The sequence below is a fragment of the Candida theae genome, assembly GCF_024610275.1.
Source record: "Candida theae strain CBS 12239 chromosome Unknown scaffold29, whole genome shotgun sequence".
NCBI lineage: Eukaryota > Fungi > Ascomycota > Pichiomycetes > Serinales > Debaryomycetaceae > Lodderomyces > Lodderomyces theae.
The window spans coordinates 43,383-64,936 of NW_026261477.1; the positions used below are offsets into that span (position 1 = coordinate 43,383).

At 40.2% G+C, this 21,554-nt stretch overlaps 8 protein-coding genes across 8 annotated transcripts; 3 read left to right on the forward strand and 5 right to left on the reverse strand. All coding sequences in view use genetic code 12, as the record gives it.

The window, feature by feature from the left end:
- Window positions 1–1,644: 1,644 nt before the first annotated feature.
- On the forward strand, window positions 1,645–2,574 carry KGF57_004411 (uncharacterized protein; the record flags this gene model as incomplete). Its single annotated transcript, XM_051753919.1, has 1 exon — window positions 1,645–2,574. The coding sequence occupies one exon, from the start codon at window positions 1,645–1,647 to the stop codon at window positions 2,572–2,574; it is 930 nt and encodes a 309-aa protein (XP_051607098.1).
- Window positions 2,575–2,694: 120 nt separating this feature from the next.
- KGF57_004412 (uncharacterized protein) lies at window positions 2,695–3,828 on the reverse strand (the record flags this gene model as incomplete). The annotated part of the gene is made up of 1 exon (XM_051753920.1): window positions 2,695–3,828. The coding sequence occupies one exon, from the start codon at window positions 3,826–3,828 to the stop codon at window positions 2,695–2,697; it is 1,134 nt and encodes a 377-aa protein (XP_051607099.1).
- Window positions 3,829–4,150: 322 nt separating this feature from the next.
- KGF57_004413 (pyruvate transporter) lies at window positions 4,151–4,492 on the reverse strand (the record flags this gene model as incomplete). The annotated part of the gene is made up of 1 exon (XM_051753921.1): window positions 4,151–4,492. One exon carries the CDS (start codon window positions 4,490–4,492, stop codon window positions 4,151–4,153), a length of 342 nt encoding a protein of 113 aa, XP_051607100.1.
- A 577-nt stretch (window positions 4,493–5,069) lies between these two features.
- Window positions 5,070–9,122, reverse strand: KGF57_004414 (fungal specific transcription factor domain-containing protein; the record flags this gene model as incomplete). The annotated part of the gene is made up of 1 exon (XM_051753922.1): window positions 5,070–9,122. One exon carries the CDS (start codon window positions 9,120–9,122, stop codon window positions 5,070–5,072), a length of 4,053 nt encoding a protein of 1,350 aa, XP_051607101.1.
- A 3,743-nt stretch (window positions 9,123–12,865) lies between these two features.
- KGF57_004415 (lipase family protein) lies at window positions 12,866–15,701 on the reverse strand (the record flags this gene model as incomplete). The annotated part of the gene is made up of 3 exons (XM_051753923.1): window positions 12,866–13,951; window positions 14,232–15,577; window positions 15,680–15,701. 3 exons carry the CDS (start codon window positions 15,699–15,701, stop codon window positions 12,866–12,868), a joined length of 2,454 nt encoding a protein of 817 aa, XP_051607102.1.
- Window positions 15,702–16,470: 769 nt separating this feature from the next.
- Window positions 16,471–17,622, forward strand: END3 (End3p; the record flags this gene model as incomplete). The annotated part of the gene is made up of 1 exon (XM_051753924.1): window positions 16,471–17,622. One exon carries the CDS (start codon window positions 16,471–16,473, stop codon window positions 17,620–17,622), a length of 1,152 nt encoding a protein of 383 aa, XP_051607103.1.
- Window positions 17,623–17,785: 163 nt separating this feature from the next.
- On the reverse strand, window positions 17,786–18,643 carry ALI1 (Ali1p; the record flags this gene model as incomplete). Its single annotated transcript, XM_051753925.1, has 1 exon — window positions 17,786–18,643. One exon carries the CDS (start codon window positions 18,641–18,643, stop codon window positions 17,786–17,788), a length of 858 nt encoding a protein of 285 aa, XP_051607104.1.
- A 1,231-nt stretch (window positions 18,644–19,874) lies between these two features.
- Window positions 19,875–21,521, forward strand: KGF57_004418 (uncharacterized protein; the record flags this gene model as incomplete). The annotated part of the gene is made up of 1 exon (XM_051753927.1): window positions 19,875–21,521. The coding sequence occupies one exon, from the start codon at window positions 19,875–19,877 to the stop codon at window positions 21,519–21,521; it is 1,647 nt and encodes a 548-aa protein (XP_051607105.1).
- Between the last annotated feature and the right edge of the window lie 33 nt (window positions 21,522–21,554).

Here is a 21,554-nt window from a genome sequence, read left to right on the forward strand (position 1 = left end):
AAAAAAAAAAATAAAAATAAAAAGAAGAAAAAGAAGGAATTGTTGTTGTTACACAAAACAATGGAAACAGAGAAGAAGACGAAGAAGGACACTTTTGATACAACTACATCTACTATAACCAATCACTACTAGTACTACAACTACTAGTACTACTACAACTACAACAACAACGACAGTCACTACCTCAATGACGCGCAGTGTACCGCAAACGAAGTAAAATTTTGTTGTTATGCCTTTCTTCTCATTCTCTGTCTACTCTATCTTTCCATCTACTATTCAATTATCGAAAATACGCTATACAGTGATCAAATATGTATCAAAAGATATAATTGTACTACTACATGTGCCAGATATTTTATTGTTGAATTATACACACAAATATTATACAAGACTTGATCTGTAGTCTGTCTAAAACTGTGCTGCATGTGCATGAGTGTCTCACTATTGCCGAAAGGGGGGGGGGAGTAGGACCAAACACGTTACTCTTTGTAATGAATCCAAAAGAAAGAGAAAAAAAAAAAAAACTTGTAAAGAAGAAGTGTTGCTGTAGATGAAGCTCAAGTGGTTGAAGAAAGAGAAGAGCTATATGGAGCAAGTAACTACTCTTGGTAAAAGGGTGAATTGTACACTACAAGCTTTGTTTTTTTTTTTGAAACCCTCTAGTTACACCTACCGAATTTGATCTTTTGCAACACACTTTGGTCACTCTTGTGGGCCACCAAAAGGATAGTGAATCAAGTTGACACCAACACCAGCACCATCATACTGCTCATTACATTTGGAAAAGCCCACAACAGGCATTTGCATTGCACTTTGCCTTGCACTTTGCCCTGCACTTTGCCATTCTATGCATTTGGCAACTTTCCGCTTTTCCAGACAGTTGTAGAGAGCTGCAAATTGAGCATGAAACTACCGTGCTGCTCTCATTCTTTCCACTCTTCTACTAGCTCTTTCAAACATTCCAGGTTCGATCCAAGTACTTTGTTGTTTAGCGTACAACGAAACAATGACACGCTCTTTTAAAGAACTTGGATAGTAGAAGTATTTGCTTTAAGCATGGCACCGTGTGAACATAATACATTCAGTAAAGTTGTGTTTGATGCTATATGCCCAAGTGGACTTTCAATCCCCAATAACCGTACTCTCCTTGTACCTTATAAGTCTTGTTGTGTAAATGTAAAATTAGACTGTGTTGTTTTGTTCGGCATTCTAAATCTCGATCCGAACTAATGTCTGCATCTATCCGATATTCAATACAAATATCCTTTTTGCAGACAATTTTCAGATATTGATGCCGTGTACATATCTAAGCCAGCTTGCTAATTGATGTTGTAGATAACAATAGCGTATCCGAGGTAGTCGCCTGCGGACACTGTGGTGGCTTTACTATTAATATTCTACTAAAAAAAGTTATCTAATCTCGGGATTCCACAAAGCAAGAATGAGAGCGAAAGAAAACAAGAAGAAGAAAGAAATCAAAAAACCGTACAAATTATTACACAGTTTCCCAACTAGATCATATATATATATATATATAATAGTCCCACTTTTCTCACATCAAAACTTTTCAAGTACATTCACCAGCTGCTGATCCTAGCAACAACTATCCACTTGCTTCTTCTTCTTTCTTTCTACCTTACACCGATGACGATTTTGAACAAGTTTTTTGGCAAATCAAACAACAAACAAACACCTGAAGATGAGATCCAACAACTCGGATTTGAAATAAGCAACTGCTCACAAACATGCGACGACTGCACTGCCAAATTCCCCAAATCGTTAACATTTGAAGAGTCAGAACCACTATGGCACTCCACGAAACCGTTTGGGTTGCATTTGAACGTATCTACAGGAAGGATCGATTGGCCTCATGATGCTACGGGGACTCCAAACACCTTGTCTCATGCAGTCGCGTCATGGGCGTCCAAGCATAGTAAAAGCAATGATGCATCACCGTCGTCGTCATCGTCGTCGTTAGGTACTATTAAAGTTACGTGTTCTTCATTTGCTGGTGAGGAGATGTTTTCCAATGATGACTATATAAATGAACAAATGGGTGATGTATTGGTATTGCCGTATTTCCTATGGATCAAGGGCTTGAAAATCTCCGATGTGGATAAAGTAATGACCAAATTGGTGCACATCCTCTCAACCACTGATCATGAAAATTTACAAGTGAGTGACATCCAACAACAAATACCACAAATCATACCCGATACGAATAAAGCCTATATCCTCTTGTGCTCGCATCGTACTAGAGACAAGAGATGTGGAGTAACTGCACCAATAATGAAGAAGGAAATGGAATTGTATTTGCGAGAATTGGATTTGTATCGAGATATGTGTGATTCATCTCCCGGCGGAGTCCAAGTTGGATTTATAAATCATGTTGGTGGACATAAATATGCTGCCAATGTCATTATATACTTGAAACTGTCGGGGAAAAACATTTGGTTGGCCTTGTGCAAGCCCAATAATGTGAGGCCGATTATAGATGAGTGTATATTGCATGGTGGTAAAGTTTGGCCGGAAAAGGTGCGATTGGTTCAGAAATTCGATCCAATAGAGTGGTAGATTAGAGTACTATTTGTATAGAAGGTTGCGTATTTAATAGAGAGATATACATAGATAATATGATTTCTACGTCAACTACAGTACCTATCGTCTAAAAAATTTACATCGTTTGTAGTCACTCTATAATCGCAACAGATTCAACACATTCAATCTTTGTTTCAATGAGTCGACAGTAACACCATTCAACTTATCAATGTCCTTGTCCAATATCAACTTGATTCTATTATACTCCACATTGAGTGCATTGGCATCTGTCAATAAACTCTCCACCACCAGTTTATAGAATCCAACAGTGTCACCACAAAGTGTATCCAATTCACTCAACACTTGCTCGAACTCGCCAACATTAGCTTTGGCAATTGACTCACTGATATGCCGAATCACCCCTGCTCCCTCCTTCAACTCCCCAGTTCTATCACGTAATGTCCCGGCAAAGTCATTAATCAAGTCAATGACTTTGTCAAGTCGTCTTAAATCGCCCTCATACACAATGGCATTGTCTAAATTACCCTCCTTGACAAGCATCAATGCTGGTAGTCTCTTCACCCCGTACTTGTCTATTATCTCTTGTCCGTTCCCTTGTTCGTCGACTGTGAATGTGGCAAAAAGGATGTTTTTGTTTCTAGCGTAGATGGTGTTTGCAATTTGATCGAATACACCAGCAAACTCTTTACAATATGAGCACCAGCTGCCCTCGATTGCCACTATAGCATATTGCGTATTTTGAAGTTGTTGTTCAAACAGTTGTGGAGTCAAGGACACAATCACATCTTGTTCTTCTTGTTGCTGTTGTTGCCCATTTCCTTGTTTATGTAGATTGCTTTCCTCATATTCATCCTGTTTCGATTTATCCAATCTCACTCCACTCAACTGCTGTATAAAATTGCTAAAAGCTTCAACATCCCTAACACCTTCAAATTCCACGTGTTGTCCCAGATCATCAAACATCAATAATGTTGGGTATCCAATAGTAACGTATTTCTTGCTCATTTTCTTACCATCTTTATCCCCATTTATCTTGACCACTTGTATTTGAGGATAGTCAGCAAACAAGTTTAGTAATTGGTCAACTACCGGAGACAATTTCTTGCAATGACGACACCAGTCGGCGTAGAAATCGACAAATGTGAATTTACCGGGCGTGGTGACAATTTGCTGGAAGTTCTTGTCGTTCGCTTGTATCACGTTGGAGGGTGAGTAGCAAGCCACTAGCGATGATAGTGTGAGTGTGATTAGCCAGAATATGTTCCTCATTGGTGCAGCGTTGGTTGTACGGTACACTTAGTAAGCAATCAGTTATTTCGCTGTTTGACACATTTTTCATACAACTCGCGACACAACATTGTTACTTCAAACATACTGATCTGGGTACAAACCAGCACAATGGTTTGTTGCTACACTCACATAGTGGTGTAATTTTTTTCTTTTGCAAGCTATTCCATTGCAATGTCCATCCTACGACCCAGAGTCTTTGTCATCATATACATAAATATATATATATATCTGACATTAAAAATCTATTTAACACAAAAATGCATATAATCAAGATACCACTTCTCTTCATACCCACTCTGCCTCAATTCTTTATCTTCTTCTCGGCAGCGTCCTTGTCAAGATAATGGAACTTTGTCCATCTGAACCCTTGACCCAACTGAGCCAACTCATTAACAAAATGACACCCAAACAACAAATAATTCTTGGGAGTCACCGCCAACGAATACCTCATAAACACCAAACTGTACAATATCAATGATCCCGTCATGGGTCCACTAATGACTTCCGGGTCCTTTTTCAAATCCATAATGGCAGCTATGGGGATACCGAAGTTGGAAACTGGTCCCCAGAAATGGGTAGTACACATGTACTTTAACGTCTTTTTGGAAAAGAGACTATCGGCGAATTTCTTGAATGATGACATGGCGGTTGTCGCAGTGGGCTGTTATATGCTAGTTTTTGGAGTCTGAGTTAGTATAAACGTCTGTGAAAAAATGAAAGTGAGGGGAGGGTTGCTGGAGAACAACATACATTGCGAGATATAATAGTTAGCTGTAATGACAGGTGATTTGTTTGTGATCCTGGTGGTTAAGTAGTGGTGGTAGTAGTAGAATATGTGTGAGTGATGTGTAACACAGGTGTATTAGAACAGTTGATGTCTATTCAACCGAAGAAAACTCCTGTTTTAAAAAGAAATCTCTCTCGTCCGGAAGAGTTGATATTTTTTTTTTTTTTAGTTCTTCTTCTTCTTCTTCAACGCTCAGTCGGTTCCAAAACGGTTAAAATAATAACCAGACCCCACACTTTAGTATATTTTTTTATTCAACTACAACAAACTAACCAACACTCTTTATGACCATATATGTAAATTTCATTAAATCACTTGTCCCTATAAACAGCTAGCTGTATTTCACTCTAGTAGACGACCTAAACATAACAAAACAAACAAAACAAACAAAAGTAGAAAGAACAAAAAAAAAAAAAAAACCAAATTGCGCTCCTCAATCTCTATCTTGATTCAGCCGCTCTTTTCCCTCCTGGTTGTAATATGTTTGATCTGGTGGATATGTTTGCACAGGATACCCGATTGGTTGCGGAAACATGTATCCCCCACCCATAAAGTTTGGCGCTGGATGTTGCGGCTGTGGTTGTGAAGTGGGCACCTGTTGCAGTTGATGATCCTTCTGCTGTTCATTCTGCTCCTGCTGTTGTTGCTGATGCACTTGAGAAAGCGATGGCAACTGTGATTGCTGTTGCTGCTGTTGTATTGTAGGAGTTAGTATAGGAGGAGGCAACCCACAAGACATTGGTCTACGCCCACCTAAATTCAACCCCATTCCAATGTTTGGTGTACCATTTGATGAATTTGCTCCACTGTTTGGTGTTTGTCTTGTACCCAGGCCACCATTGCCAGCATCATTCCAATTCCCAAAATTTGAATTCATTCCAAACAAATCCGACGGTGGTCTTCTCATGATTGGCCTCATATTAGCTCCTAATGAAGATGATTGCTGTTCCTGTGGCTGTTGCTGTTCCTGTGGTTGTTGCTGTGGCTGGTGTTGTTGTTGTTGGGTTGAAGGAGATAAACCGTTGTTGGATTCACCACTGCTTGTGGCCACCTTGATTGTAGAATTTTGTCTATCACCATCCTCATTTCTGTCTCCTACCAATTGCTGGCTTCCACCGTTCAAGGGTGAATATTGCTTGAATCCAGCTATTGGTTTGTTTGCTCTTGCATCTTCATCAATGTAGTATTGCATGTCATTACCGCCATCAGGAACGGTCAACCAGAATGGATCATTCAAATGGAAACCATTCAAGTACTCAAATTGCGAAGGATCACCAAATGGATTGGTGTTGACCAAGTACGACAAATTACCACGCGCAGTAGTGATAGGTAAATTAGAAACACTGTCTGGTGATGACGATGAAGTACCTCCAACAACATATTGTCTTTGCTTTCTAGCTTCCTCAGAACCAGACGTATCCTCCTGTTTTTCGTACAACAACTTAATCAAATTCAAAACACGGTTAATCAAATAAACCATGTTTGAAGACCACATTCTTGATGTCGTGATATACCTTGTTGAAAGCCTTTGCTCAAAGTGCAACAACGATTGCAAATTACTTTCAATCAATCCAAGAAATCTGTTATTCAATACAGATTTATCATCATTGGCAACAAAGTCCTTTGATTTGTAATGCAATAAGGTGAAAATAACAATGACACCTTGGCATATAAATGAATTCAAGAATGGGAAATAAGATTTGAAAAGCTTGCCAAACTTGACAGGACCATAATTCAAATTTTCATCACTCGAGTCAGCTCCATTCATCTGCCCAGCTTGGAAATGGTCATCAACACATTGCTTCAAAAATCCTTCAATAAACGTATTCAACAAGACCAAAAATTTAACCACTGATTCCGTTTGATTCTTGACAATTTCTTCGTAGCCTTCTGCATTCTCAAACTTGCTAATGAATGGCTCATACAACTTGGCACTGTTGATATGCAAAATAATAAGGTCGGCCAATAACTCCAAGCTAGTAAACTCTAATGACTTTCCACCGAAATCGTCAACCACCAAAAAGTCCAGATCATTGGCAGATATTAACACGTTGTTGTTGTTGGTATTGTTGTTGTCGTTGTTGCCATTATCAAGCAGCGAAGCATAAGCAGTGTTCAAGAGGCTGATTTCACGATCAAACTTGTGCGACAAATCAAGCAATGCTGCCGAAGAGAAATCAATCATAAAATTCTCAATCAACATCAAGTTTGACAACCTCAATGATTCACAAACACCCACTTTGAACAAAATGTGCGCCTTTTCATCGGTGATTACTGATCCTAATCCACTATTGGATCCATTCATACCAACTTGAACCGATATGGGGTTTGGTCTACCAAAAATTGAACAAATCAGCGAAACATAATACTTCAACGCAAACCATAATCTATACCTGGTAACATCCAATCCATCATCCTGACCATTGCTCTTGTCATCTTCTTCTGACCCTGAAGACTCTTTTTTGTCGCTAACATCTGAATCTTCAGCAGTGGCACTAATCAAATTTTTAAACTGTTTGCCAGGTTTGACTTCTTGCAAGTTATAATTACCCATGATGTGTAACCCAATGGAATAGGAAATCGAGCAAGCATGAAACATCATTGTCCAGCATTCCTCATACTTTTGTTCCAAAAAGTACCACTCAGTGCACAATATGTATGATTGGATGGTCAATAAGGACTCTTTCACCAAACCATGTCTTAATCTCTCATAACCTCTATGCAAAATGTTTCTCGTCAAATATTTCCGGTACTTTGTACATGTGTTGACAGAACCAGCAGGTAGCAAATTCAAATCGACAAAATCCTTTGAACTAAGTCTTTGTACCGCCAAACTCAAAATCATATAAACCAACATCATGTCGTCGTCATTATCCCAATCTCTATCATTGATGTTTTCGTAGCTCTTCAAAAATCCAAACACATGCGACGCCGAGATGAACGTTCTATAATATGGACTTCTTTCAAAAAACTTGTACACCAAGTTCATAATAACTTCAAAATTTAAACGAAATACATCATGGTACGTATCTGAATCGGTGCTGATATCGGGGTCCTCATACTTTAACAAGTACGAAGGTAAGATGGGAAGTTTCTTCTTTTTGCCACTTCTCTCCACCATACGATTCGACTTGACAGTTTCGTGGGTTTGGTAAGCATCGATATCCATTTCCCAGTTGTTGGACCCTTCGCTTCCACCAGATTTATTGCGCTTCATTTTGTAGACTCTTCTAAGTGGTGGCACGCCTTTATCATCTCTTGACGAAGGATGTTGTGCATCTGCTGGATTTTCTAGTGCTGCTGCTGCTGCTGCTGCTGCTGCTGCTACATCGACTTCATGTTGGCCAACTTCATCTCCACTACTTCCACCGGAAGATGAGGTTTCCTTTGGTGGAACAGTTCCAATAACGGGCACATTTGTCGAATACATCCCTTGATTTGCACTTGCTGAGTCATTGGGGAAGCTCGCCTTTGAATGACCAAAGAACCCAACCTTCTCCTTCTTGTTTGGAAGATCTTCTGACGAAGAGTCCGCAGTCCGCTCTCGTTTATTACTCGAAGTGGTGGTAGTTGTGCTGCCAGAAGAAGTCTTTTTCACTTGGGGTACGTTTGTTGCGGTTGCAGTAGTTGCTACTGCTGCCGCTGTTGACTTTGTTGTAGGAGCTGTTGACGACGAAGCGGAAGATGCCGATTCCGGCGTTGTATCAGAAACGGATATCTTCAGTAAAATTTCCTCCAATCTTTGTGTCAAAGCGCGGTTCTCATCCAACAATTGTGAATTAGCGGCCCGCATCATATCGAAGTTCTGTCTCATTGAAGTCATGTCATCGACATCGTTTGAGTTTAGCCTCCTAGGGTAATTATGCACCCTACCCAGGTCTCCAGATAATTCTGAGCCTGACTCTCCTGAGGGGCCGGAAACAGTATTCAATTTGGGGTCACGAGAAATGAGCTTACTTTCGACGCCAGTAGAGTCACTAACTGATGGTGGATCGGTTACCATCGAGCTTTGCGTAGACGTAGACGTCAATAATGAATTTGAACTTGCGGCACTGCTGCTCTTTGCACTTCCTCCTTCTGCCAAAGTCTGGAGTGGAACACGATGTGGCCGTAGCGCTTGGTTTTGTTGCTGTGATTGTTGCTCGAGTATATTGTGTTGGAGTTGTTGGTTATGTAGCTGTTGTTGTTGAAGATTGATACGTTCTTGGTTGAACAGTAGTTGAGTTTGCTGCTCACGTAGTAGTTCCAAGTTTCTCTCTGATTCCACAGCATTTGAATCTCTTTGAGTCTCCGCTTTCACCTTTGCACTCACTTGCTGCTTCCCTTCCTTCTTGCCATCTTCTGTTATATTGATATTTCTAAATTTTGCCGGGAAGTCACAGTCAACCTTTCTTTTTATACATTGGTCACAAGGTTTCTTCTTGTTACATTTGATCTTCCTCTTCCTGCAGGAATTGCACGAAATTGGTAATGTATCTGCCAGCATAGTGAATTGCTGCGAAATATTTCCTTTTACTGAATTGATAGTAATCCTATTGAAACGTTAGTACGTGAGGTGATGACATGTGGACAAAAAAGAAAAAAAACTGTTGATTCGTACAGCGGTCCCAACAATGCCAATCAACCATTGAGATCAGATTTGCGGTCCCTTATTGACTTCCGGTGAATTTTTGGAAATTGCTACTAAATCATGTGATCTAAAAGAATCGACAATGTATGCCACCTGAATATCCGAATGAAGCCTATAGTCCCCCCGCCCCCGCCCCCTCTCTCCCTTCCCCTGTCAAGTGTAATGCAGTCATTCTTAATATGAATATGGTAAACGAAGTGTGACCATAAGGGAGGGGGGGGTGCGATTTGAGTAAGGGGGTGCAAATTGATTGCGTGAATTAAATTTTTCTTTCCAATTAACTTAAAAGAAAAAAATCAAACAAACAATTCCTAGACAGCAAAAAAATTTGAATACATTTGAACTGATTGTGGCGTGAACTTTAAACTTGAGGGGTCATAGAATGATAAAACTATTCAAATGGTTTATAGTGAAACGTCAACTCGTGTTGGTAACATAGTGGCGACATGTATTATAACCTCTTAATTCATGCTTTATTTCTTTTGCTGTCCACTCTCGCCACTACCAAATCTGCTTTTAGCAATCGATCTGGTGTGATGAAATTATCTGAAGTTCAAAATCTGTGGTGTCGATAAGATGCAAAACTGCTGTTGAATATCTGCTGTTGGATCTTGTCAGCGTATTATGTCGGATGTGTGGATGTCGAGTATGAATTGGGGGGGGGGGAGGAGGAGCCGGAGTGGGATCTTCAAATCTGATTTTCATATGGCTGTAGGCTAAACACGGTGCTTTGAATGGTAACAGTTCTTGTCGCTTCAGCGCCTCCTCCTCTCTGCAATCAGAGAAGGTGGCTACTTCAAATAATACATACCCTTTGATTCGATTGTGATATCAAAAGTTTTGCTGTGAGTCTGCTTGTGGTAGTATAGTCGTAGTGGTAGTGGTAGTAGTAATAACAGACGAATAATAAAGGATACGACTTGCTATATCTTTTTGGTTTCGAAAATTACTATCTCAGTTTCGCGTGGGGAGTTGGGAAATTATGGTTGATCTTATATATCTGTTGACTATTTCAATGATGATGTAATGAGAACTTCTCCTTTATCTGTTGTTGTAGTAGTTATGGATTGGAATTTAAAGTTTTAAGGATTTGTAGTGGTAGTAGAAATATAGTTCGAACATGAACAGAAAGAAGAAGTGTAGGTTTAGTTGATGACCCTGATGAATCGGTATGTATATATATAAACTGGCTGTATGATGAAATTTTTCTTCTTCTTCTACTTCTACTACATCTGCTTATATGCAGGACTGAGACACATGTTTTACACCCCCTGTTTCTGTTTCTACTTTGTGTGTTTTTGGTCGTTTAGTTTAGTTTTTTTTTTTTTTTCCTTCTTCTGTCGCATAACAAACGAGAAACATTGTCTTAGATGTCTTGGTGTATTTGAGCAACATGTCTCAGATGTCTTTAAATGTCTTTTATTGTTTTTTGCTTTATACAACGGTCCTGTACTCCACACAACAATCCACGCTTATTTACAATTTGGGCAAGCTGATGATTCTGAGGAATTACCACACCAGCTTGGTTTCAGAGACGCTCGCTTTATTGACTTGCAATTTCTTTTGTATTTCACAATAAAAAACGGAAGTTGAGGGATTTTCGTAACTCTACTACGCAGTAAGGATGTTATTCCGAAGAAGCTAAATTCCATAGTGCCGAAAGTTATAGTACTTTCCCAACAAGATCTGGTTGTTGCGAACGCGTGTTTACTTTATGTAGAACCTTAATTGAGCTTTCTTCAACCTTCCAAGAAAGTGATGCTAGGCTCTCGGGTTGTGACTGCCCTTTAAAGTTAAGCACCAAAAAGTCCCGCTTGTAATATTCCCAACTACAACACACGGTTGTTGCAACATAATCAGACCATGTCTATATAAGAGAAGACTCTTTCTGTTACACTGTGGAAGAAAAAAAAAACAAAACAAATCCCATTGTAGCAATTGATTCAATCGTGTATACTTTTTCCAATTCTCTAATAATGTCCCCGTTTCAACAAGCTGATAGTGATGATTACTTTTTGGGCGAGGTAGGAAAGAGATGTGGCGAATTGGTATGGTCTTCTCCGCGCTACCGAAATTCGAATGCAAAAAGTAAACCGTTTAAAAAAACAAACGCAAAAGTGCAACGAGCTTGTTCGTCGGTAATCTTGTTGCAGCACTTGTGTCCACCAGACCCAGTTGTTCCACTGTGGTGTTCAAATTTGTCTCCAAGTGCAGACATATGCAGCAGATATACATGATTGCAGGTATAACAACAAAAAAGAAACTTTTTTTTCTTTTTTCTTTTTTCTTTTTTCTTTTTTCTTTTTTTTTGCGCGCCATGCATAAATTGAAATTTACACCCCCTCCCTCCCCCAACCATATTGTATTGCTAAACATACGCGCAACCTGGTTTCACTCGTATGATATTTGTTCCTTCTTGTCTCAAAAACTGAAACCTTTGTCTTGCATTCGAATCTCACTACACCATGAGGCTAATGTGTATTCAACGCTTTCTCCAAAAACGATACCCACCACCGCCAAAACCACTGAATATATGATTGAAATAGCAAGCGACAAGAAAAGCTTCTCTTCGCTTTGTGTGTGGTGTATGTCTTGTAATATTGTACACGACCTTCTTTAATTCACTTTAGTGTCATATGCACAGAATTGTTATTTTTTTTTACTTCTTGATGTTTATTTCCGCTGTCATCCAAGTCGGCGTATTTTTGTCCTCCCCACACTACTACCAGAGAATGTTATATAAGTCATACGCACTGCATGGACTAAGTTTAAACAATTTTTTTGCCACCGATGGATGACCTAGCTTCATACATTATCTAATCTAATCCAACTTAAATCGATTTGCATTAACCAAAACAAAAAAATATGATAGGAGAGGCGGAGGGGCGGCGAAGGGGGGGGGGGTGTTAATCGTATAATAATAGATGACTTACTCAAAGCATAGCAATTATCAAAAGTACACTACCAGCATTTCTACAACTTTCTAGAATTTTCCATACAGCAATCAAGGTTCAATAAGGGAGTAACCTGATTAACTGTTGTGCAACGATATACAACTCTAACAAACCAACAATCACCATCCGGGTCAGATGTGTTGTTGTTGTTCTGGCAAGACTCTCAATTATGTTCCGGTGACACAAAGCCCTCTCTTCTCAAGTAGCTATTGCAACCTAGTAAACTCGTACCCGAAAAATATTATAAGACACAGAATCGAAATTTGTATTGTAAATCAAAGACACGGGCTGCTGTTTGTGTTGAACTTTTTGAAACCAAAAACCTAAATGCCCTAAATGCACAACCGCTTGTTTTCGCATCACCTCTCTGAGATCATCTCTATGGGGCGGGGGGGATATTTGCCATCGCAAAGTCATGAATAGAGTAGCCAGTTAAGATGGAAGCAGTTTTTTTTACGGTTTCTCTACATATCTATAGATAGGGGGAATCTTATGAAAAACTACTAGGCAACAGTAACGGTAACTAATTGGCATTTTTAAGACATTTTTTTGCAACTTTGACCTACAATTAAGGAGATTTTGATCTCCATTCGTTTGGCATTCTTTCCATTTACTGGAACTGCCAACTTTGATGGCCATCTGCTTCTACATATTCTCAATGGATGCGACATAATCCTTCACTTTAGGGAAATTGAAGGCTTCTTTGGCCCAGTGATAAGCCTCCTTTGCCACATCGTCCACTTCCTTCTTGAGTTCTTCTCTGGAAAGAGCCATATTATCAACTTCTTGTATTATTTGCACACGCAAATTTGGCAACCTTGTCTGTGAAATAGCTCCTTTCATGATCTCAATCAGTTTCCAACGTGCTTTAGCTGGATAAGCTGCCGGCGTATCCGACAGGAGGTGCCTTACTGGTGTCGATGTAGATGCCCGTGCAAGAACTTGATTTTGTAGTGGTGTGTTTTGGCAAGCATTGTGAGTCGAATCGTGTTGCAAACTTTTGGCAAGGTTAGCAGAAGCTGCTATGTCGGTACCCAAGCATGCCTTGAGTTCCAAGCTCTCAATTGTATTGGCATTATATTCCCCAATTTCCCTATCTACATTCTTCTTTGGAAAACTGGTGATGGCCAAATCCACTTCCTCAGAACTGCTGTTATCATCAAGCAATCTCAAATCCGGAAAATAGTAATCATCAATGGAGTCCTCTGAGACTAGATCTTCATATGTATATGACTCCTTCCTCGAGTCTGTTTCTTTATCGTTAGTTGAAATATCGTGAACTAGATTATCATCACTACCCTTCGTTTGGGTTAAACTCTCATGGATTCTCCTCTTCTGTGACAGCTTATGTTGCTTCTTTTGATGAACGAGGTACTTGTAAGACAAACTGCCCATCTCAACTTCATGATTATATGTCTCCGCCCTCTTGATCGTTCCTGAACTGGTAAAGAATCTATCAATTTGCAAAGCTTTATCCAAAGATGAATGGTTGGTGTTGTGCTGATATCCATCAAGGTTGGTCATGGGGAAGGACTCTTCAACTTGGTTTATGCTTCCTTCAACACCACTTGTGAAGATTTTGGAGCTCGTTCCTGACGAATTCATCTTTCGGTTGTAAACATGGACAAAATCTTCATCAATACTCAGTGCTGGGTCGAGTGGTAGAGTGGTGGTGGTCTCAAGGCAAACAAAGACATCAGAAAGAGAAAAGGTCTCCAATGCTGGTTCTAACTATTCTAATCGAAATATGATTTGCATTAACTGCTTATCTACGTTACACTAGCTAGATATCTAGGGTAGCTTAAATTATCTGGTTGTGTTTCGGTAAAAAAGGGGCGCTGTCAGTTTTGCAACCAGCTCTACTCACCTGTGTTTTTAAGGATGACACTCTGAGTCGAGTTACATCCACATTCTAGGCAGTAAAGAGCTTAAACTACCTCTCATAATCCCTTCATTTTATGCCTTTAGTCTTATTCATACAACCTACCTCCTTCACCAACAACTATATCACCCCATAAGGACCCAAATCGGAACCTGCAAGCAAATCAAATATGGCACTGAAATATTCAAGGATAGATTTCACAGCACCAGGGTAAAGAAGATTCGAAATTCTTGCTGTGTGTTTGCATCCTTGAACAGGTGGTACTCCATTGAACCGATTAATTACCCATGTCAATGCAGCAGGAGCTCCAGCAATAGCTTGCGTCACGTGGAGGGAAGTTTGGTCCTCAGCAAATTCCCCGGACTCGAGTCCAAATTCACACCAACGTTGAAATGTCATAATCGCGTCTCTAAAGGGTAAGATATTGTCATGTGTTCCGTGGAAAATGAAAATGGGTATTTGTGGAACATACTCTTCTGATAAGTACAACAACCCATTCTCTTGTAATACAGTCTTGAGAGGCTCCTCGTTGAAAATCCCCCATCCATCAGGGAAAACTCTATCTGGGCCGGTAAAATAGTTGCGGAAAACATTGGTCACTGCACTTTCAAAAAAACAGAGATCCCCTCGTGTCAGGAATTGTTCTGCATGATCAGGACTAACTCTTGAATCCAAAAATGCTTCAACTTCAGGGTACTCGTTCCCAATCCCAGCAAATGCATTCGGTATTAACCCAGAGAATAAAGACCTCTCGGTGTATTCAAATAGAGCTGTCAAGTTGGGGTAGAATCCACCAAGTGCTGCACCAAGCAACGATTGACTGAGTTCTGGTGCATATTCCTTCTGAAGCACAGCTGCCCATCCAGCAGCAATAGATCCTCCTGAAAACCCCCACATTACAGTCTTTGCATCGGAGCGGATCCCAGTAATGTCTTCTGAGCTCAACACTGCCCTAATAGAGTTCAAAGTAGCCTGACCGGAGTTGCGACCAGCAGTAAAAGCACTTTGCAATCCCTCGTGATCGGGAATCAAAACATAATAACCCTGAGAGAGGAACGCAGATACAAGGTACATTTCAAGTTGTCCAAGCAAATTAGCAAACCCTGATTTGTATTGAATAGCAAATGAAATTGCGCAGTCTAAATTTCCAGAGTCTTGGAAGCTTTGGTACGACAAGACCTTGTCATCACTTGCATTGAATGGTTTAATAACTGTCGCCACGACCGCGCTAGGGTTACCAAATGTATCCTCAGATCGCACCATCAATTGCCACGAGCTTTCAACAGATACTTTGTTTATGATGCTACCAAGGGGACCAGGCGTGTTCCTGTGCTTGAGAATGGCTCCAACTTCATATTCCTCGTATCCTTGAGGGGGGATATAGAAATCGTCCTCAGAAGGTACCGTTGGTCTTGTGGTTGTTGCAAAGGCGCTAGCAAGAAGGTATAGTGAAACAAACGCAAAATACATTGAATCTGGTGAACGCTTTCAACTCGAATCATCTTGGGTTGGTTTTCAGATCAAATTAGTCTCTCTTTATACTTGCTCAAGCTCTCTTTCACTCTCTTCAAACATACCCAACAAAAACAATTGAACCATTGAATGTGGGGATGGCCTGAGGTAAGAAAAATCGTGAAAGGTAATTTCAAGAAGATTGGAACAATTTGGTTGTTTTAGGAAGTTTCAACTAAGTGGCATATTTTGACAAGTGGGTATCTCGAAGGAGAAAAAAAAAAAAAAAAAGTCTGATAAAGCATAGGTGCCCATGGGTTATCAATGGTGAGATTTATAGCTGATCTGCATCTTTGTGAATGTGGATGAGGATGTGTTTTGCTAGCCACATGTTCATGGAGTTACCTCTTTATTCCTGTCTTTTGGCGGTAGATTCTTTCAAGTTGGACTTTATCTCCGTAAATTGCCACAACATCGGATATATAGTATTGGAGGGAAGAGGTGGCGGATGAGAGTGAATCCGTCGAAAGGCAGTGCCTCGTTTGCATTACTCTCTTGGTGAGGACACTTTATCGATCTCTCCCAACTTGGATCATGATTGCCACACTAGCCAGAAACGTAAAAAGGACCATCAGAGTCACATTTTTAAACCGGGTTGAAGCCTATTCACTTGTAACGTAGATGGTAACATTCCTTATAGTATGAGGTTCTTTAAAAGGGTATCGTTACTGTTCAAACGTAAAAGACATTTCGATAAGGTAAACTTGTTGTACTTTGTAGCACGAGAAAAAGGCAAAGAAGTGCTGTCGCACCAAGAGTTTCCACAATCGACAACTTCATGATCACTTTTGACTCCCATCAACAACACTAACTGTATCAGTACACAACAGTCACACCCATTACCAGAGTGTTCAACATGCCACGTTTAGAAGAAGACGAGATCAAAAAGTACTGGCAAATATTTCAAGGTTTGAAACCAGTCGGCAACAAACTATCTGGCGATAGCGTTGCTCCGGTCTTGAAAAACTCTAGATTGCCACAACAACAACTATCAGCAATATGGGATCTAAGCGACATTGACAATGACGGGAGCTTAGACTTTGAGGAATTCTGTATAACCATGAGATTGATTTTTGATTTGGTGAATGGGTCCATCGCTGAAGTTCCGGACCAACTACCATCTTGGTTGATCCCATCTTCCAAAGCAGCTTTAATTCAAGCCAATCAAGCTGTTAGTCAGGGAAGAAATGTTGGATTAGACTATGAGGATGATGAGGATGGGTTGAGTGATGATTTTGATTGGTACATTTCGCCCAGCGACAAATCAACATACGAAACCATCTATCAATCAAATAATGACCAGTTTGGTAGAATAAGGTTTGATTCGTTGAACTCACTATACTCGACTTTGAAGAATGTCCCATCGAGTGATATTTCCTCTGCATGGAACTTGGTGAATCCAAAATCGTTTGAAACCATCGATAGGGATCAAGCGTTGGTGTTTTTACATATATTGAATCAAAGAGAGAATGGAAAGCGAGTGCCTCGTGGCGTGCCAGCTAGCTTAAGAGCTACTTTTTCAAAGGAAGTACCTAGCTATGACTTGAGCGCACAAGCCAAACCACTTGAAACAACAAAGACACAAGCATCAAAACGTTCATTCGCCGAAAGTTATTTGAACAAGTTGGGTCATTCACATAATGGTCACACTGAAAGAGGAACTGACTTCTCAGCAACTGAAGGGACAGATTGGGAAGAAGTGAGATTGAAGAGAGAATTGGCTGATTTGGAAAAATTACTCTTCCAAGTTCAAAATCGATCGAATGCTGATAAGAAGGAATCTGAAGAGCAAGCTATGATAAAGTATGAGTTTGAGCAATTGTTAAAGTACAAGCAAGACCAATATAATAGACAACAATCAGGTACTGGGAACGAGGATTTGCTGAAAGTGGAAAATGACATTAAAGACCTTGAAACACAAGTTGAATCGTTGCAAGAGTATTTAGATTCGCGAAATCAGGAGTTGAACAAATTGAATCAAGAGATAGCAGCTCTACAACAACGTTGATTAGAGCACAATACAAGAAAGAAACAAAGAGAAAAAAGTTTTATAAGTTCAAACTGCAATATTTTAGTCTTTTGTATGTAATTTGCGTATGTTTGTGTGTGTGTGTGTGTTTGTGTGTGTGTGTGTGTGTGTGTGTGTGTATGTGTGTGTGTGCGTGTCTTCTTTACTTCTTTTCATCCTTGTTTTCTGGCTCTGGTTCGGGAGTTGGTAATTTAAAGTTCTCTGGAGTGAAATCTTGACCATCGCCAACTGGTTCCCAAACCGATGAACCAACGGTGAAATTTCTCCAAGCTTGAGTCAATTCCAATGGTTCATAAACAACCCTCTTTTTCTCCTCATCGTATCGAACTTCAGTGTAACCAGTAGTTGGGAAATCTTTTCTCAATGGGTGACCTTCGAAACCATAATCGGTCATGATTCTTCTCAAATCAGGGTGGCCTGTAAAGAATACACCAAACAAGTCATATGTTTCTCTTTCGAACCAATTGGCACCATTGAATAAAGGTGTCACAGATGGCACAGGGCTGGTCTCGTTAGCATAGGTCTTGACTCTTATTCTTGAATTGTGTCTGACTGACAACAAGTTGTAAACAACATCAAATCTATTAGTTCTTGAGGGGTAATCAGCAGCAGTAACATCCATACATGCTTTGAATTGAGCTGAGGTGTGATATTTCAAAAATGACATAACTGGTCTTACTGCAGATGGAGCAACGTAGATTGTCAACTCATCCTTCCATACGGAAAACTGTTGAACAAACTTGGGTAAACATGCCATGATATAAGTACCAAACTTGTGCAATTCTTCTATTTGTACTTTATACTTCTCAGTTGGATTTATCAAGGGAGCGTAAATTTCAGGTTCCTCTTTTCTAGGTAAAGTTTTGAGATCCACGAGATCTTCTTCATGAGCAATGCGTCTCATGGTGGACTGAGTAAACGTTCTAAGGGTTAAGGATGTGGGAGAGACTAATCTCGGAGCCCTTTGAACTGTTCTTTTGAGTATTGCCAATGGTACCATATTGTGTAGTATCGTTGTGGTGAAGTTGAATAAATAATGTTATGTACAAGTGGTACACGCTTGGAATGAAGTGGTTGGGGGTTGCAATTATGGGGGCAATCTCCACGTATGCGGTCTAATAATGGTCAAAGAATGAATCAATGGTAGAAGAATCTTATGCGATTGGCTTTACAAAGTTCGAAATTTTTCTTTTCTTTTTTTTTTTTTTTTTTTCTTTTCTTCAATTCTTGAGTGCAGCACCAAAACTGCAAAACAGAGTAGTTTAGTGAAAAGTGGCTACTATCGCTCGTAGGTTAGCATTTGAAGTTGTAGATGTTTGTGGATCAGACGAGCTGTAACAATACTACAGATACAGAGGCAAATTTTACAAGTACTGACCATATTCGTTGACTAATGTGTAACTGTAATTTTTGTTATTTGTAAGTCAAATTCGGAGAAACGCAATTGGGCGAAAACGAGAAACAAAAATGGTCGTGTATTGGGTGACAAAAAAAGGAACCTCGAATTTAAAAAGTGCCCAGTTCGAACCTGACTTCCAAATGCCAAATTGAGTTGCATACAAGTCCAATATGATAATAGAATCACGTCCAATATGTTGATACAATGGAGCTGTTTTGAAATGCAAAAAAAAAAATGGTAAATCTCTTTGTAAAGCGTGTCATCTTTATGCAAGGACAATGCTAATCTTCTCTGTATTGTTAAAATTGACAAATGTACTATCCGAAGATAGTACGAACAAATCAAGATTTTGCACTAAACAATCAAAGCAAAATCTATCACATGACACATAGTTAAAAGTAGTGTCACGTGAGCATATGAATTCTTAGCACCGTCCCAGCAAGCTTCAAACAAAGGCTATGTTGTAAGACACGAGTAGATACATTTTTTCAGCCTTCGCAGTGGATTGACACCAGTTTCCCAAGCGTTTATTCGCTCTCTTTTCAACCTTCCAGAAAACCGCAATGTCTATTTGTGCTAAGTATCACTTTCTCGCACAAGATAGATACCTCCATCTGGCAGAATTGGTACCATATACCAAGGTTCACTTTCGAAACGATTGCAAGTGATGGCGATGTTTTGTTTTCATGCTAAGTGAGCTGTATCAAGTTAAGAACCAATCGTTTTTAGATCCCACAACTCTCGGCCAAAGAGAAGAAGGAAAAAAAAAAAAATAGAATAGAAAAATAACATGTCAAACCAAGCAGCAAAGAAGCACTTTGAATCCTGAAAGATGGTGCGAGCAGCGACCACTACTTGGCGACGTTCAACAAGTGCGGTTGTATTCAATCGCGGGATATCAATTAATAACAGGTCCATACCATCGTCGGCAGCATCTGCACCTACAACACAATCAAGTGATGCAAACGATGAATCGGAAATCTTAAACAAGACAATTGCTAATCCTGAAAGCATTGGCCAAGTAGCTCAGCTCAAGTCGTATCAGACTTTGGAAACTGCTAAATTTGAGAGTTTGGGTACTCCACCTACACTTTTGTCGATTCATTCGCCGCCTTCAGTTCCCATTTACTTACGTCGTGGGTCATTGTTGTCAATATATGGATTGAGATCGAGCACCGGCGAGAACAACAGCAGCAACAGCAACAGCAGTCTTGATGTTGATGACGGACCCATAATTCGAAACACGGTCGAATTTCCTCATTGGTGGAAACGGTTTATCCTAACCGGTAAGATCCAAGCTTTTCAGAAATTGATATCGACTATTCCCATATCGCTATTAATCAGTAGCAAAAATAAATCCAATAGCAACCAGCCTTCCGATCCATCATTTGTCAGTTTGATACTTGATGGACTGAATGATTGGGCAATTTTGAACAAGAATGCAGTTCAAGTGTACACAGGGAATTCATTATCTGTCAGTATTCACAGTCTACCACGGTACATTTCAAAGAAGTTGGCCAAGCAATTGAACAAATCCGGTGGCGGCGCAGCAGGCAGCAGTAGTGGAGGAGTTTTCAGAGTGGGACTTCGGTGGTTTGGTAAAAGTGGAGGGAGTACCACAACCGCCACTGGTGGTAGCACTGCGCGAGCCGAGACTGGGTTACGTACTTTGTGGAATAGGGGATACACCTTGTTGAGTGGGAGAGGACAAGTTGGAGTCGTGGGGAATGGAGGTGTGTATCAATTGGATGTTGGTGACCAAGAGGAGATTTTGATAAACAAGAGGGCAATTTTGGCGATTACGGTCAATGGGCCATTTGATTTGGAGAATTGTGTGTTGAGGGATATGTCAAGTGTGTCATTGCAACAAAAGTCACCTGTAACAGCAGCAGCAGCAGCAGCAGCAACACCAACAACGACAAGCTCATCTGCAAATGCGCCATCGTCATTGTTGCTGTTTCTGTTTCTGAATTTGGTACTGAAAGTAAAACCAAACACACAAGTAGTTGCTGATACAGCAACGGCACCTCCAGCAACCACCAAAACCACCCCACCCTCAACTGCCACACTCACATACTATCAACTCAAACACTACTGGTTTCGGTTTGTCCAATTAACCAAATCACTCGTATCACACACGAGGCACACATACCACAGACTACACGCAAGATGGGAAAACTATACATTAGGAACTAGCGACTTTGTCAAAATCGTAGGTCCAAGAAACGTGCTCATCCAGTCGAGCTTCAATGTGCGTAAACAGTCCAAAAAAGAAGCTGGACAACGTGCGCTGCCACTCATGCTGTCACCATCGAATGGATTCCTGGATTCAAATGTAACGCCGACAACGACAACCACGCCACAGGATTATTTGAGCTACGTCACTATTGATCCGGAACAAGGTGCAGTTTTCAAAAGCACGCCCAATTTCAAACAAACAGTTGATGAAATTGAACAACGTAATGGAAACAAAAAGTAGAACATAGTTTTGATATTTTCTTGTAAATTTCTT